This window comes from Calypte anna, chromosome 1, assembly GCF_003957555.1.
Source record: "Calypte anna isolate BGI_N300 chromosome 1, bCalAnn1_v1.p, whole genome shotgun sequence".
Taxonomy (NCBI): domain Eukaryota; kingdom Metazoa; phylum Chordata; class Aves; order Apodiformes; family Trochilidae; genus Calypte; species Calypte anna.
This window is the reverse complement of record NC_044244.1, coordinates 63,071,743-63,088,355: the sequence shown is the minus strand read 5'-3', so window position 1 is coordinate 63,088,355 and position 16,613 is coordinate 63,071,743. Positions and strand designations below refer to the sequence as shown.

General features: G+C 37.0%; 1 protein-coding gene across 1 annotated transcript in view; it reads right to left on the bottom strand.

Annotated features, from left to right (window-relative positions):
• Positions 1-16,613, bottom strand: part of CACNA1C (calcium voltage-gated channel subunit alpha1 C) — a 476,353-nt gene that overhangs the window by 378,252 nt on the left and 81,488 nt on the right. The window contains exon 3 of the mRNA XM_030469435.1: positions 15,542-15,645. Within this exon, the coding sequence (XP_030325295.1) occupies positions 15,542-15,645 (104 nt within the window). The remainder of the gene's footprint in view (positions 1-15,541; positions 15,646-16,613) is intronic.

Genomic DNA, 16,613 nt, shown 5'->3' with positions numbered 1-16,613 from the left:
AAAAGTTATGAAAATAGAAATGAATTAACAAGAAAGGTTTTGGCCAGATTTCAAAGCCATGAAAAAAGCCAGTTTCACCAACATTTTCATATAGGGATCCTCAAGGAAGAGGATCCTGTGACCTGAAGAGGCGGCACAGGATTGTCTTGGTCCAATGTAATGTATTCCTATGTTTCTGTCCTGTTTTGAATCAGACATTCACAAAAGTTCCAAGAGTGACAAAATATTCACTAATGCAGAAATTGCTTCCTGCTAATTACCCTCTACATCTGCTGATATCAAGAGAACAGTGGCCAATTTGAAGTCAAGTAGATCCAGCCATAGATTATATAACAGAGCAGTTTTGCTTTGTCCATCTTTGGACATTCCAACTTCAATTCCAGATCACCATCAACCATCACTGGTCCATAAAAGACACCTTATCAGCAAAAGATAAATTTACCAACAAAATTTAGCAGAAGTATGTGTACAGAGAAAAGAATCTTGATTTGGAAATGCATCAATGTGTGGATTCTAATGATATCCTGGTGATATACTAGTGTGCTAAACAAAAAATTAAAATAAAATTTTAAAAAGTATTTTCAGCTTCTTTTTATTGGCTTTCAGAATAATTTTGCTGAACTGCCTTCCTAGAGAATCTGAGAAATGCCAAAAACAAATGCAAAATCAGCAAGATATTTTCCAACATAAAGAGTCAGCATTCAGACCTTCAATTCAGATAACACTAGAGAGTGACCTACATGCCACAGAGCTCATTTCAGCCTGATTCATGATCCCAGGGAAATTCCTTTTCATTACTAACATAGAGTGAACACAGTTGCCTCAAAGTTCTTACATACCCACCTTCAAATGGGTTAGGGCATGACCTCTGCGCAGTTGGTAAACTGACTAAGCCACCTTGGGAAAATACCAAACCAGTGCTGTGGTTCCTCTATGCTGGAAGTGACAAGACTAAAAGGGAAGAAAGTATCTTGTTAAAAATGGGTAGAATACCCTCTAAGTGATCAGTGCTGGCACTTGTTAATTCTGTTGTGTAAGTAGTAAGCAGAACCTGCTTCTATAAGCTGTCTTCTAAGAAAGTTCCCCAGTCAGGAACTTTATTGGAAAGACTGAGAGAATTCTGTTCAGGCAAGGTTTCTGAGGCCTTACAGAGATCCATTTTTTCTAATATCTGGGACACTTATATCTGGACTCAAACTTGCTAGGGAATTGATGAAAATAGGGGCAGTATCTAGACCATGCTGCTAGGTCTGTTTTCCTCAGAGAGAGGCTGAAATGTCTTGGGTCTTGCCATCTCCATTATAGTCCTTGTATGTGACTCTCCACTGAAATCTCCTTGAAATGAAGCTACTGAAGGACATCATGTATAGAAAAAGTGTCACAAATCTGATTGTTAGTTGTCAGCTTCTTGGAGACACTATATTGTCAAGACTAATGTGGGATTCGTGGTGTCAGTTCACAGATTTCCAATTTCTCTTGCTTAACTGCAGTGTGAAAACAAAATTAGGTTTAAAAATATTTGTTTTGGATAGAGGGTGTATCATAAATTAACAAAATGACATTGTGATATCTTGTCCCCCCTCCGCCCCCTCAATTACCAGATGAGATTTTCGTCTCATCTTAATACCACTCTTCCATCTCTGTACCAATCTCAGATGAAGAATTTTTGCTGAATAACCTTTCACAGTTACTGACCTCCCAAAAGAAATCTTCTTTATGTAACTAGAAGACTACTTTTACCTTCAGTATTTTGGGAAATCCATGACAGCATACTGAAAGATTTAGTAAAAGCACAGAATTTAGTTTTGCTGTTAGTGATTTCACCTTAAATATAGCTGAACAGTATTATCTCATGGCAGGAATCACTGGTGCTTTTTTGTTTACAAGCCACAGCTTTGATGACCAGCTTAATTAAGAAACCAGTAAGACAGAGTTAAAGCCATGTTCTTGAGAAAAGCTCTTTCATGTAAAGGGATGTGAAAGAAGAAAATTGCCTATGAATAGTTTTACCAGGCATATTCAGATTTCATTTCCCAGATTCCTTTGGATCTACATACAAAAAATATATGAAGCCAATGCTTATTACCAACAAAAATAGCTATTTGAGGTAAAAGTGCATTTTTGGGGTGAGTGTCTACCTGAGTTTAGTGGTTCTTATATTACTGTCTCAGGATTAACTTCACAGTTAACCTTGAACCTTTCTTTTTCTTCAGAATTAATTAAAGTAACAAGACACAAATCTTCATCTTAACTTTCAATTATAACAAAAACTACTGACCTCAAATGATAATTTCAGCATTATTAGTCTCAAGTATTCAAAATACAGTGGTTTCTTTTCTTTCCTCCCATGCCAGCAAAAGTCGGCCAGAGAACCATGAAACAAAAACTCTTGGAATCTTTTCTGGATAGTGAATCCCAAATTTCTTTTTTTCAAGCTTCCTGCCACCACCCCCAAACAAAAATTACTCAGTACAATGCCTCAGTGGCCATAATCAAAAACCAATGGAAGATCAATGACAGGACAGGCATGTATCTCTTTTCTGTACTCTCCCAGCCTTCAGTTATTTTCAGCCCAGGGGATTTTCTCAGCCTAATGCAATTTGTCTATCTATTAACCCTCAGTCGATGTCTCTTCCAAGTCCTTGCTCCATTCCTCCCTAGAGTTTATGCAAACTTCCTGCATTCTTATACAACAGTCATAGTTCAGACTAAACCTCTTGATTCTTCATGCAGTAATGTCAGAGGGGAATGGTACAAAGAATGAGTCATTTCTCTCTCCTGACTCAACTTTTGTTAAGCAGTGTTATTTTCCCCGTGGGGCTATAGGGAATAGGTGGAATCTACTGCTCCTTGCACAAGTCAGTCAGCTCCCGAGTGCAAAAATTCGTTTTAATAAACTAGAAAAAAAATGTTTTATTGCATGTCATAAAAGGCTTCTATGTGTCTGCCATTTTCCATCTTCAAAGTGTATAGACATCTCTCTGATTCACTGAAAGCAGACTGGAAAAATGAACTTTAACTCGTTCTACCAAGAATTCAGTCTGTTTATCAGCAGTCTAGTCTAAGATTATGCAATATGAACTACCTTCTATTTTCACAGGATTCTGAGCATTTCAGCATGAAAAATTATTTTAGGGTGAGAAAGAGTCATCGCAGTCATCATATCTGATTCATGTTTAGCATAGACTATATACTTTCCAATGAAGTTAGGAGTCTACTTGCACTACCTTCCCCTCCCCACCCCTCAACGAAAATGGCAAGAAGATTTTAATTTTTAAGTAAATAACATTGCTGTGAGAAGACAGTGCTTTTGCTGTCCTCCTTCCTCCCTGTTCCAGCACTCAATGATGGAAGCAAAGACAAGTATAAATCACTCTATGCCATCAAGGCAAAATTGTCCCTGAGCGTCTGGCATCATGCCCAGGATTTTACTCACTCCATGACAAGTGGTGTTCTCTTTAGCTAGGATTTATCCAGCCTCATCAATAAATACCTCAAGCATGGTCATTTGATGGAAATGATGAGATTAGATTCAAAAACATTTAAGGCTTTATCCAGTATTTCACTATTGCTAAGAAAGTGACGAATATCCTGATTTCTTTTTATGACATTAAACATCAGAACAAATTGCAGTACAACCCCTCTTGGTCAGTCGCATCACAAGAACATCTTAAAATTGACTTAGTGCTTTTTTTTTTTTTGTACGCTGTTTACGAGTGATTTTCCCCTCCTTGTTTGCTTTACAATCATCACACCTCTTTTCTCACTTAGGTATGATGAGGGAAAATATGTTCTCATCTGTGTCCTGGGAAGCAAGATTTGGATTTGTTTACAGGCTTTCCCTTATGCTTTCTGATAAAGACCAGGGGTTCTAAAATAATAGACTTTAATATGGCAAGTAAATACAAAGGGTTCAAAGCCCACACTTGGCTTCTCTTGCTCTCTAGTATTTACTGATAGTAGAACAGAGTAACTACATGATTACTTGTATGCAGTGTGGGTCTCCATCAGGTAAGATGGAGATATGTAGAGACATGACTGGAGTAGCTAAACAGCAGAAGAAACTCAAGTTATTTGCAAGCTGTTAGAGGGGGACTCACCAGCTGAGTCAATCAATCTGAATGCTTCAGATGTTGCTAAAGTAGGGCAAACTTAAAAATATTTATCAGCAAATTGGAAACTATGGAATAATGTGTTTCAGCATAGCCAAAAACAAAGGCATATATCTGGGACTGAGGAATATCAACTGAACTTATCAAATTGTCATTAAATATTGGTTCTTCAATGTAGCTTCTAGATCACATCCAGGGCCAACATAAGCATTAGAGTAAAGCTTTTGGATAAGATACTAATACGATTCTCAGATGCCCAAGGAGATAAATAGAACCAGAAAGGAGTTACGAATTTTCTATCCTGTGATAGAGAAAGCAGTATTAAAAACATTATCTACTTCCAATGTCCATCCAGTGAGAGTGTCAATGAGTATTTTCAGGAGGAAAAAAACCCCATCAGAATTATCATCAGGAAATAGTGAAAAAACAGAAAAAGCTATGGTCCTTATAATAGGGACAATTGAGCCATGAGTCAAGTATAGTCTGTCAGAATTTACAGAAGCTAGGAAAGACATCTTAATTCTTAGTATAAATTTGTATAGTAGTAGAAGGGTATATGGAGGAACAAAGAATATCTCTTCCTTTTTTAGGTTACATTGTTCTTAAGCAACTCTAAATTAGAATTCAGGTTGTCCTTACAAATATGCCATACACATCTTTTCTTTTCTTTATAGAGGAATTACTGCATTGATTTATATGAACATTGGAAAGAAAGACTATATTTCTGAAATCACCACCTCCCACTTAACAACATAGCCTGATATATGGAGCTTGTCTCCAAATTTGAGTTTGTGCACACCTCTGGATCCTGCTATGGTCTAATTCATTTGGTCTCTCCCTAGTCCCACAGGGTCAGACATACTTTCAAGAGGTCATAGGCCACTTTATTTTAAGCAGTTCAGCAACAACAAAAAAAAAAGGAATAATTTTCAGCTCCCTATGGATGTTCATGCTTTCAAAAGGTCAAAGGCTCTGCTGAGCCCAGTTTGCCTTCTGGGCTGGAACAGAAAAGGCACATCAGTTTCTATAGCCAGAGGCACAGAGATCAACATGGTTATCACTGTACTTAGCTGTGTTCAGCCCTCTGCCCAGATATGCAGATGCATCAATATGAGGCAATTTTCAACACGCTCTCAAAGTGTAAAACAGTCATCCATAGGAGAAGAGTGAAAGGTTTTACCTGCTCTGCTGCTGTTTCAATTGCAGAACAGCTTCCTTCCCTGCACAGACTGTCAAGTGGACCTGCTACCCACCCCAGTGAAAGAGGAGGGAGGGTGCAAAGGAAGAGGAAGAGGCACTCCTACACACACAGCTGCCACTGTGTCTGCATGCAGGAATATGGGAAAAGTCTCCAGACTGGTGCCTGCTATCCTGATTGTCTGTGTCAGTGTGTGTGCTGTTGTTAGGGACAATGAATGACAGAGAAGAACAAGACATCCCTCTGACAATTGCACAGCCTCTCAGTGGCATGGGTTGCTATGAGTACCAGTTCAGAATCATCCATAACCCTGGCTCCCAAGAAAATCTCAGAAGTGGATCCTAGCAAAGGTGGAAAAATGCTCTTCTGCTTCAATGTATTAGATCAACAGAAGCTTTTAAAAAAAGCCAAGACATGCTGGAAGAACCAATGATTCAAGCAACCAGTGATTAAAAAATTCTTCTTTAGAAATTTTATTATTTTAAGAAAAGGAAAAATGTGTAAGTTATAATTTATCATCCATTTAAAACTTTCTTTGCAGTTTACTGAAGAGCACTGGCAGGCACACAGGCTGGGAGCCATGTTAGTTCAGGGCTGGATGGTGGAGGGGGAAAAATGAACCACAAAAAACACTGACTGCTTTAAAAGCACTCCTTTAGATTCACACTGCAGTCCAACAATGTTACCTACCTATCATGGAAAATTACTTGAGTAATCAAGATGAATAGAGGAGAGAGGCATATGAGCAGCATCTTGAATAAAAGCTGTGATCTCTCTTCCACTGAAAGGAGGATCGATATCTCCGTGATATCCTTTCTCAATACAGTATTGAAATGCGAAAGCAAAGGTAAACATTTCCAAAAGGAGCTGTCAGACAGAACTTAATTTATTTCAAGAGATATTTATCAAAATATTTCCACAGCTGTTCCAGCACTCAAATACTGCATTGCATTTTCCCTAGATTTGCTCCTACCCTTTACATCTTTAAAATTTCCTGTCCCACAAACAACCATATCCTCTTTAAGATTACTGCTATGTACATGCTCAAAACTTAAAAGAATTAGATCTTCTGAGAGTCAAAAAAACATTTCAGCATATATATTTTTGTCCTCTTTTTCTTCCACTCCATAAGTTTTCAGTACAGAAAGATCAGCCCAAAGGCTTGAACGCATTCTCATATTTCATGGCCTCTGAAAGGCTAAAAACAAACTTCAAACTTTGCTTCCTCTGCTTCTTCCTTTATCCCCAATGGACTGTCAAGTACTCATATGCCACAGCTTGATGCTTCAAAAGGAAAACAAAGCAGTAGCAGTGCTGGTTTTATCATAGGAACAATGAAAATTGCAGACAAAATAGATTTGGACATTAATATTGATATCCAATAATCCCAAGGCACTAAAACTGGAGTGTAATTCTTAAGTGTGTTGTAAAATGTGTTAAACATTTGATTTGAGTAAGAAAAAGGTAATGCTGGGGTTTGAATTGCTATAAACAAGAACTTATTTATGTCAGGATGAAAGCATCACATCCCTGAGATGAATAAAAATTATATAATTGTCAAATGAGAAGTAGGATATGGTGAAAACATTAAATAAGAGCTATAAAAACTTCAGCAGCTTGATTCACAGTTAAAACTTGATTCAGGTTGAATAAGGGAAGAATAAATTGTGGTTAATGACTTATAAAAATTAGGATGCAAGTTGTTTGGTTTAAAGGAGATTTATCAGTTTCTTGCTGGTAAAAATCAATGCAACATAAGGTGCAAATCACAGCTGCACATTCAGCCTGGATATCAATATGCAGGTGCCAATTTTTACCTACTATCCTCCCTACTTTGACATACAGCACTGAATTTTACAGAAAATTCCAAATGAAAATGAAGTACCACTCCATTACTATAGCCATGCACGACTCTTCAGTATTTGCACAAGCAAATGCTTAATTATCTTCTTGGACTCAGGAGGCACCTGAGGCAGAAGCAGAAAGCTGGAAATCCTGTATTTCCTTCCGTTTGTTGCAAGGACAGCAGTGGCTTTATAGAGCAGAGGCAGCAGATTTCCTTGTTCTACAGAATAACAATCTTTAACAGTTAAATGCCCCAGTATCTATCACTGCAGTGGCACAAACCTTATGTGTGTTTGCAATCTTAGTTTATAATTGTTATGGTTTAGTGTCAACAGCTAAGGGAGGTGTGCAGTCTTTCATCTCAGTGAACTACCCCTGAAGGGCTGATGTGGCTTTTGTTCAGATTCAGACATTATCTTAGTGACCATTATTAGGAGAAGCTTTTTATTTGTTTGCTTTTAATAAAAGTTTAGATTGTGAAACAATTATGCAACTAGATCTTTAAAAATCTTTTGTGACATGTTTGTCTCCATAATCTGATTTGAACAGGGACTCTTGCTTTAAAGTTACTCTAACAAACAATAAGGACACACAAGGATAAACAGCACTCTAAGTGGTTTTCAATGGATAAAAATAATCATCATAAAATAACAAGCAAGTTCTGCTTTTGAGTGAGGCTTTATAGTTGAGGGTATATAACAGAACTAAAACATTTTAAAACGTCCACATAAAAAGCATTCACCATGCTTCAGATTAAAGAGGAACAGTAAGAGATTGAGCACATCCATTACTAACTAGAAAAACATTTCAGCAGACCAGATGAACATAATCATACGCAAAACACGATTGCTTGAGTTTCCAATATAAGCTACCTGAACATAATTTTACAAGCAAAAGACAACAGCGAGTCAGCAGCAGAGGAAGAATTCCAAAACCCCAAACTCTCCATCAGTGGATGTTTACTAAGACAGCCTGAAAAAGATTTTATCACTTGCCAACAGAGCTACATAGAGAACTGCAGACGCGCTGCTTCTGGAAAGTTTATGCCATGGGTTTGGGGCATCTTGCATTGCCAAATTTAGTTTATTGGGCTAAAGGTGTTGGTACCACTGTTAGAGAAACTGTAAAGGAGTGTACTATCAGCAACCACAAGAGAGTAGGAGTTTTCAAAGAGTGGCTATGCTCCTTTGGCCAAATATTCTGCATTAAAACCCCAGGTCTGCATGAGCTTATGCTCACTATGGGTATCAAGACATCAATCTATACTATACATATTTAAAACTTTACAGGAATACATCATTACCGTGTCTCAGTGGAGCATTCCTTAGTGTCCCACAGACCACAATAGGTTATCAAGGCTATAGCAAAAGTTTATGAAAACACTGTTGTCCAAAAACAGTCCAGCTCCTTTGCCTAGGCTTAGGTGAAACAGAACTAGCTACAGATGTCCTAAGGACATAACCTGCTGTCTCAGTTTCCCAGTGTCTGCCAGAAGTGCAAAATTACTGAAGAGATGCTAGTGAATATTCCTTGCTCTTTACTGGAAGTCTTCCCCTAACTATGGATTTCTGTCATTATATTCCCAGAATAGAAATATCATTGATAAGTATAAACTCTGCATGGCTATTGTACAAGAAGAGTTATTTTGTTCCATGGGGTTGCAGACAAATGCATTTATAAACTGTCCATCACTTCTCAAAAGTAAAATTTAAGTATGGTTTTAGATTGGAGTACTGAATGCCTCTCATTCGGATAGGAGGACTGAAAAGCAGCTGTGACCTATGGACCCTCATGTTTTAAGAGTTAGAAAACACAGGGGGGAAAGGAATTGTCCATGAGAGGAAGAGACAGTCAAAACTTTGAATATAAAAAACATTCTTCCCTTCTGCCAATTCTGCCCCTTGGCAAGCAGCATATCTATTCATTTAATTCTAAGGGAATTCTGAGAACTTGTTGGGGTTTTTTCTAGTTTGCACAAGTACAAATATTGCCTTTGCAGTCAATGATTTTGTTGATGTCAGCAAAGCCCAGTGTTCCAACAACTGTTTGTCAATAGAATGCACTGAATAAGTGGATGGATTTGGGCGACTCCAGTGAAATCAACTCCAGTGAAGTCAACAGGAAGTTTGCCTGACTGAAAGCCCAGTAATGTGGTATACCTAACAAAATCTAAAGATCACATGTAAAACCATCTAATTAATTTCTAGAAAGAGATGTTTACTTCCTAACTTCATTAAAAGGATTCTGATACACTTATGAACAGAAATCTAACATCCCACACATTTACAGAGGGATAAGGATACTTGTACAAAAAAGGTCATATAAAAACTACCTGGTATTTTGGAAATCTTTCCTTTTATAAGACTGCTACTTTTGCAGGCAGAAATTAAACTACAGTGAAAACAACAGTACTTAAAAATCTCTTATTTGGCATGCTTCCAGGCTTTTCCTACCTTTCCTGAACAGGGGTTGGAGGGGGGGAATGAGGAGGGGAGAAGGTGTCCTACAGTGAACTTGAGGTTTGATAAACAACGATAATTACTACCTGAAAAAATATCTAAAACACACTTGATAAGTCACAGATTTGGAAAGCTTTCACATCAAGACAGAGAAAATGGTAATCAAAGCTGTCAAAAGAAATGGGATAAATGGGTTAATGTTTGAACTAAACCAATAAACTTTGCCATCCATCAGAACAAAAATATATAGTTAAAATTTCAAAATCACTTACACTGAAACATGCAACCTGCAAATTTCAAGTTACTATTTCCATGGACTTGGACTAGTTTATGTAACAGAAAAAAAAAAAAAAAACCAAAACAAACCAGGAATTGCAGAACCAAGGAAGAGTCATAGCTCAAACAACTACACCTGATATGGGGGACATTCAGGACTTACTGTTGGAAGAGCCAGAAAAAGTCCATTTTTCCAAAGATACATCAGAACCCTTATAATTTTTTCCAGAACCTGAAATAGAACCTGGCATTCTTCTGTTGTGGGCAAAACACCTCTGAATCCTCTTGAAAAGTTTCCCAATCTTATCTTCACCTGTTCCAGACAGAGAGCCTCCTCCTACCACTTGCTAATTACCTAGACAACTCAAGTGGCAGAGGTCTGCCCAGGGAACCCAACAGTTTTTTTCCTGTTAGTAACACATACAGATATTCATCTCTGCTTTAGATGTTTCATCTTCCCAAAGCTTTGGAAATGACACCACGGTGTTAAAAGAAAGATACAAAGGATGCAAATTTAAGCATTAAAATGTAAGCATTAAGCAAGTCCTTCTCAAATCAACTCAGCACACATAAGCAAAGAGCAGGAATACAATCCTGTGTGTTTCTCTGCAGAAATTAGATTGTGCCCTCCCTAGTGCAAATAGATGGGGCCTCTATTCTACTTTTTACCCTTCTTTTCCAGTTAATGACCACTGGCTTGGAATTGCATGCTACAGATTTTGTTTCTTTTCAAATTCTGTAACTTCCCCAGAGGTAACAGTGCTGCCATGAGACCCAAGATAATAAAACTACCAGTGCTTATTAGCTTGGTATCCATCTTATCCCACCCTGCACCTCATGCCTAGTGTTAGCCTATCTCATTATTGCATTCATTTACTAGTTGGGAACTGTCACAACGACAGAAAACCAAGAGCTTTTGTGCAGTATTCTTTCTTATCCAGAAAAGCCATCCTTTCTTTTCCTGACTTCCTCACCCCTACTTGGCTCTCTAATACTTTCTGACTTTACACAAGAAAACTCCAGAATTCTCTGATATAAAAAACACTGAAGTCTGATATGCCAGCATCTAGAAATGGTATTTATATATCCACATCCACATATTCTGTTAGTCCATTGTAAATGCAAAAAGGATTAAAAAATTCTTCTTTTGGAAAGAAATCACCTGCTCAACTGGATACTAGAGTTAATAAGGCAGCTACATCTTCCTGGAAGGCAACCCTCCTTTCTGTAGGCTGGGATTCCCATAAACACCACTGGTGCAAGCTCTGACAAGCAAACTGAAAAGCCATCTTTCCTTTTACAGGGTCCTATTTCAGATTCAACAAATTAGACTGAAAGGGATATCCCATCAGAAGCTCAAATAAACACGGGAGATCTTTTTTTAAACTTAGCTAGTGTACAACACGATTTCCTTCCTGTAATAAGGACAAGGGAGGGAAAGCAGAACTATCAAAACAACACAAGAAATCTCTTGCTACTTATCTGAAGCATAAACAAATTACCAGGTCCACTTCCACAGGACATGTTGTAAACCTTGGTCTTAGCCTTTTTATGTTTTCACCCTGCTGTGACACTGACCAGGCTCGGGCATTTACAGTGACCACTGAAGCAGTAGAAACATTTTCCTCTCAGCTTGCTATCTTAGGCAGTCTATAGTTTTACTCCTAAATGTATGTTATCTCTGCTCTAATGCATAATTGCAGGGATAACAAGCAGAAAGCCTCCATATCAGTTACAGCCTCTCATACAGGCTAACTCTAATTCCCCCCAAAATTAGCTCAAACTTTCCTGATTGCATTAAGAGAACATATAACTTTTTTTTTTTTCACGCAGTCATGCGTGAACCTTCTTTACTCATAAATTTAAGCAAAGTCTCAGAAGATCTCATTAATACCAAAAATAATTTGTACCCAATACAACTCCCCTCCATTTCTGCAAGTTCAATAGTTTTACAGTGAACAAACTGCAGATGTAAAACAACAACAAAACTTCTGTAGCCAATTTCTAGCACTTGTTATTATTGCATTGTATTGTTCTGCAATTTTTCTTAAAGCCAGTGACAAATACACTGCACTGAGCATGAAGATACAAAATATGGTGTTTAGTGTAAATGTGCATTTGAAAAATGAAAGTGCTTCACAGTCTACGTTACCATCCCTAGACTTGACACCAATGGCTTAAAGATTTACAGACGTTATTACAGGAAGACAGATTGCAGAGAACCAGTCAGAACATCCATTTCATATTTGGCCTAAGCTTGTAATAACAGCTAATCACAATTTCTCACTAACACTAAAGGAAAGGGATTATTTTTTGGACTCCTCTGTATTTAATTCCAATTCTCATACTAATTACTATGACATCTTATCGAATAGGTCTTGCACCTAAAGACAAGGCTTATTAAAATGGAGATAGGGCAACAGGTTACTGGTTTTGTAATGATTTTGTTACAAGGCTAATGAAGCATGTGTCTCTTAAGGTTCCTGTGGAAGGCAAAGAGCAATAAGCATGCTACATTTGACCAATGGCTGATCATATCTGTGAAATTCATACAGAATAATTATTTATCAAAACATTACTAAGCTATCCTTTTTCTACTCTTACAGAGAGAAGAAGCCACTCATATAATTCAGAATTCCTTTCTCTTCTCTCACCCTCCTCTACTCCATTACTTTTTTAAAGACAGCTTATTGAACTTTTGCCTCAGCCCCCATACAAAACATTGTTTGAAAAGTTATGATGAAACCTTAGATAAGGAATATTCAGACCTTAAGCAAAAAAGAGCAGCACGTTGGTAAACCATTGATTCACTTTCAAACCTGGTAAAACTGTTACATCTGTATCTTTTCTGTAGAAAGTTCCTTCATGTCTCAGGAAGGTAGGCATGGCTCAGGAAACCTGGGATGTGGAAGGTATGTAAATAGCTTTACCCCCTAAAAGAACTATGTCACAAAATGGAAATGAATCAAGAGTTCTTACACAAGTAAAAATTTCTTCAAGGCAGATAGGGAGATTCCATACACATTTGGTCAGATTCACAGTTCAGCACAGCACACACATCTGTGTATGCTTTTAACCTAAGTGCACACACTGCAGACATACACTCTTTTCCTCCTTTCCTGTTCCAGATTATAGCTTTTGGAGCTCTAGACCTTGTGGCTATAAAATAGATGTGATTGTAAAATACATGCTCACCAGTAGGAAAAAAAAAATAAAAAAAATCTAGTGAGTGCATGAGGTTTTATAGTAATATATTATTGGCTCTAGCTACTTTCTAGTCTCTCCCATGTATAGTTTAGCTCTTTGAGTGTAAGGTCCCACTGTTCTGCACTTCTTGACATCTGGAATAGCTTTTCTTAAAGTTTCATCTATCCTTTCATCCCATTCCAAGACACAACTAACACATTTTTTCATTCTTATCTCACCCTTTTGCATCTACTTCCCCTCCCTATTGCTCAGTACTTTACTCACTAATGACAACATACAACACTTCAAAATTCTGTGAAAATTTTTTGGAATGTAGTATGGCATATAGTTAAAAAGTTTGTTTCCCAAAAGCAGTACAAAAGCAGTATATACTTGCAAAGACATATGTATATCACCCTGAGGGAAAAAAAACCCAAAAAACAAACAAACAAAAAAAAAAAACCAAAAATACAACACCAAAACACATGAAACCCTGCAACTACAACTACAAAGAGAGATTGACAGGACTAAAGCTTTTGAGTAGGTGGAGCTCCAGGCTCTCACCTATAGTGTAGAATAGTCTTAATTCCACTAGTGCAAGCCTTTCATGTAATAGTAAGCATCCAATTTTCCATTTTTCCTTACTTTTTCCATTAATATCCAAATAATAAACTGTAGTCAAACAGATTCTGCATTTTATTTTTTCTCCCCTTACTTTTATGAAACAGCTATTAAGATAAATTAGCAATGCCACCTTATCCTTAAGGCTATAACATTTCCTGAGATTATAATTCTAGTGTAGGCAGGGTTTTTTAAATTCTACTCAGAAATAACAGGAGCATTTTGATAGATTGAATGATGCAAAAGGCATCTGGAAAAGAGATACAAAATAGCCACCCAGCTCACAAAGTGCATATATTTTCTGATAGCAGAAAAATTAATACACCATATTCAATTGTGAATATATTCTCAACCTAGTATTAGCCAGAAGTCTCCTCACTGGAATAAGGCATATACCCATACTCAATTAAACTTAAGACAAATTAAGGGTCCTCTAATCTTCAGCTCTTCTTTGTTTTCCCTCGTTCAACCTATCCAGTTAGAATGTGCAATAAACAACATACTGTCTTTTACAGCCAGAGGATCAATTGACTCTTCTTTTTTTAAATAAAAATAGTAATTTTTGAAACATGCCATACTGAAGTGTTTTCAACATGCACACCACAGTTCACCATTGTTAAACACTAAGTCAGGCTAACAAAGAGATAGCACCAAAAGAGAAACAAGACCAACTCACATTCTGTAAATAGAGAGTACAGAGAGTGTAGTTAAAAGTTAACAATCACTTATCTCTTCCTGCTCCTATTTTTAAATTTCTTTAAGGAGCTGCAGTGGAAAACCACTACACTAGAACCTTTGTTCGGGCTTTTTAGGTACTGTTTTCTCAGGATTTTGTTTGGCTTTGCTTTTGAAGTTTGTTTTGCTTGTTTGTTTGTCCGTTTTTTAACACAGTACTATTCCAGCAAAGTCCTGAAGTTCACAATTTCTTTTATAAAACTTACAATCAAATCACTGACTTCCAAGAATAGTCTTGATCATTTTAATCACAACATCAGTCAACCATTCTTATTATCCCTACTTTGGAAATAGGGCTTTTGTTTTCCTCCTATGTTATGCTAAAACTTATTTTAGGAATCAGGAAATGGCACCCCAGCTCTTAAACTCTGGGAGCAAGTTCTCATCCTGATCCAACCAGACAAGTAGGAGACTTCTTCACATATTTGAAAGGAGGAAAAATGTTTCCTGCTAACACAGTAACTAGCGGTCCAGAGCTCTTCTGTGTTTTGCCCTTACCAAAGAGAATTCTTTGCTATGAATTCATACTAAGCCAAAAGTAAACACTCCTGACATTTTATATGGACAGGTACATCCCAAAATACCAACATCAGTCTCAGTGGCATCAGAGAAAAAGTTATGTTCCCCTAACAAGAGGCAAGAAAACTAAAACAAACCCCTCAAACATTGTTCAACTGAAATGTTGTCTGTGAAATGCAAGCATTAAGGTACATCCCAGAAACCAGTCATCAAGCTTGTACCCTCGTATCACCTGAGAGGAGGACAGCATTAATTTCACAATGGCACTTTGTAAGAGCAAAACCACCATATAATCCATGATCAAAAGATTTCTTTTGCAAATACCTTCAGTTTACCAAGCACTTTTGCAGAAGTTTGTTATCCGAAACAACACATACAGCACACACACAGGTTTTGGAACATTTTTTCTTAAACCAGCTCAACCGAAGCAGGTGTTAACACAAATAGAGGAGACATAGCCCTCAAAAACAATTTTTATTCTATTCTCATCTTTGGTGGATATATTTATGCTCCCTTGCATCAACAGTCTCTCTGGTCAATCTTTAAAAGAACTTTCAAAATAGTAAGATGAAACACCATCAAGAACTTACCAGATTGGAATTGGTGGCATTGGAATCATCTTCTGGAAAGGGGATATAGATAGCTAAGGCCACACAATTGGCAAAAATAGTCAGTAAAATAATTATTTCAAATGGTCTGAGGAATGGAGTTAAGGAGTTCCAGAATGTGCACACAAAATAAATAAATAAAAAAAATAATGAAAGACTTATAAGAATTCTGTTTAAATAAAACATTCCAAGCCCCTTATATTCTGAAAAGAAACATATGCCTTTTTAAGTGCTTTTAGGAGCTCCCAGCCAAGAATCTTCCTAATATGTCAAAAGCAGTGTAGGCCAGTCGCGTGCCAGAGTAAACAGAGATTTCTTAAAAGTTTTTTCTTCCTCTATTTATTTAGCTTGCATTTTCCCCATTTTCCTTCAAGGGTGGCTGTACTACTTTTAATAACAGAAACATGTTCTAGAAGGACTGTCATCCTGCTTCTTAAAATTAGCTTCTCTTTCTCTTTTCAATGTGCATTTACAAAACCTGAAATAATTTTAACAGAAGTTTTTGGAGTTATTTTGTTGTAGTGGTGTTTTTTTTCCCCTTTCTCAATTTTTCTTTCCTATCTCAAAGTTAAATGCAAGGGCCCAAAAACTACATTCATATATTCAGTTAGAAGGCTTTTAAATGATTACAAAGTTAGTTACAGCAAAAAGAATCACTTTGTCCAAAATTTGTTTTCTCTATACATTACTATGTATACTCATTTTGTTTAAGATATGTTTGAGGGAGTATTTCTTTTTCTTTTACTTGTATTCCATTTGGCACCATAAGGAAAACAAATGTACCCAGCATGGCATATTAGGCACAGCAGAAATCTAAGAGTTCTATATGACAGAGAAACATACAACAATTCAGGGGAATTTCAGCCTGACATCAGCGTTGATAGGAAAGAAAAAACAACAGAGATTTGAGATATTCAGTGAACAAATTATGCACAACCTTGATAGCCTACTTACTGTCCAGTGGAAACAAAAAGTATTTTTCTACTGATCAATTTGCTTGCACCATACTTCATCTACTTCAGTGGATTCCTTAACTTTCACTGCTGTGAATTGT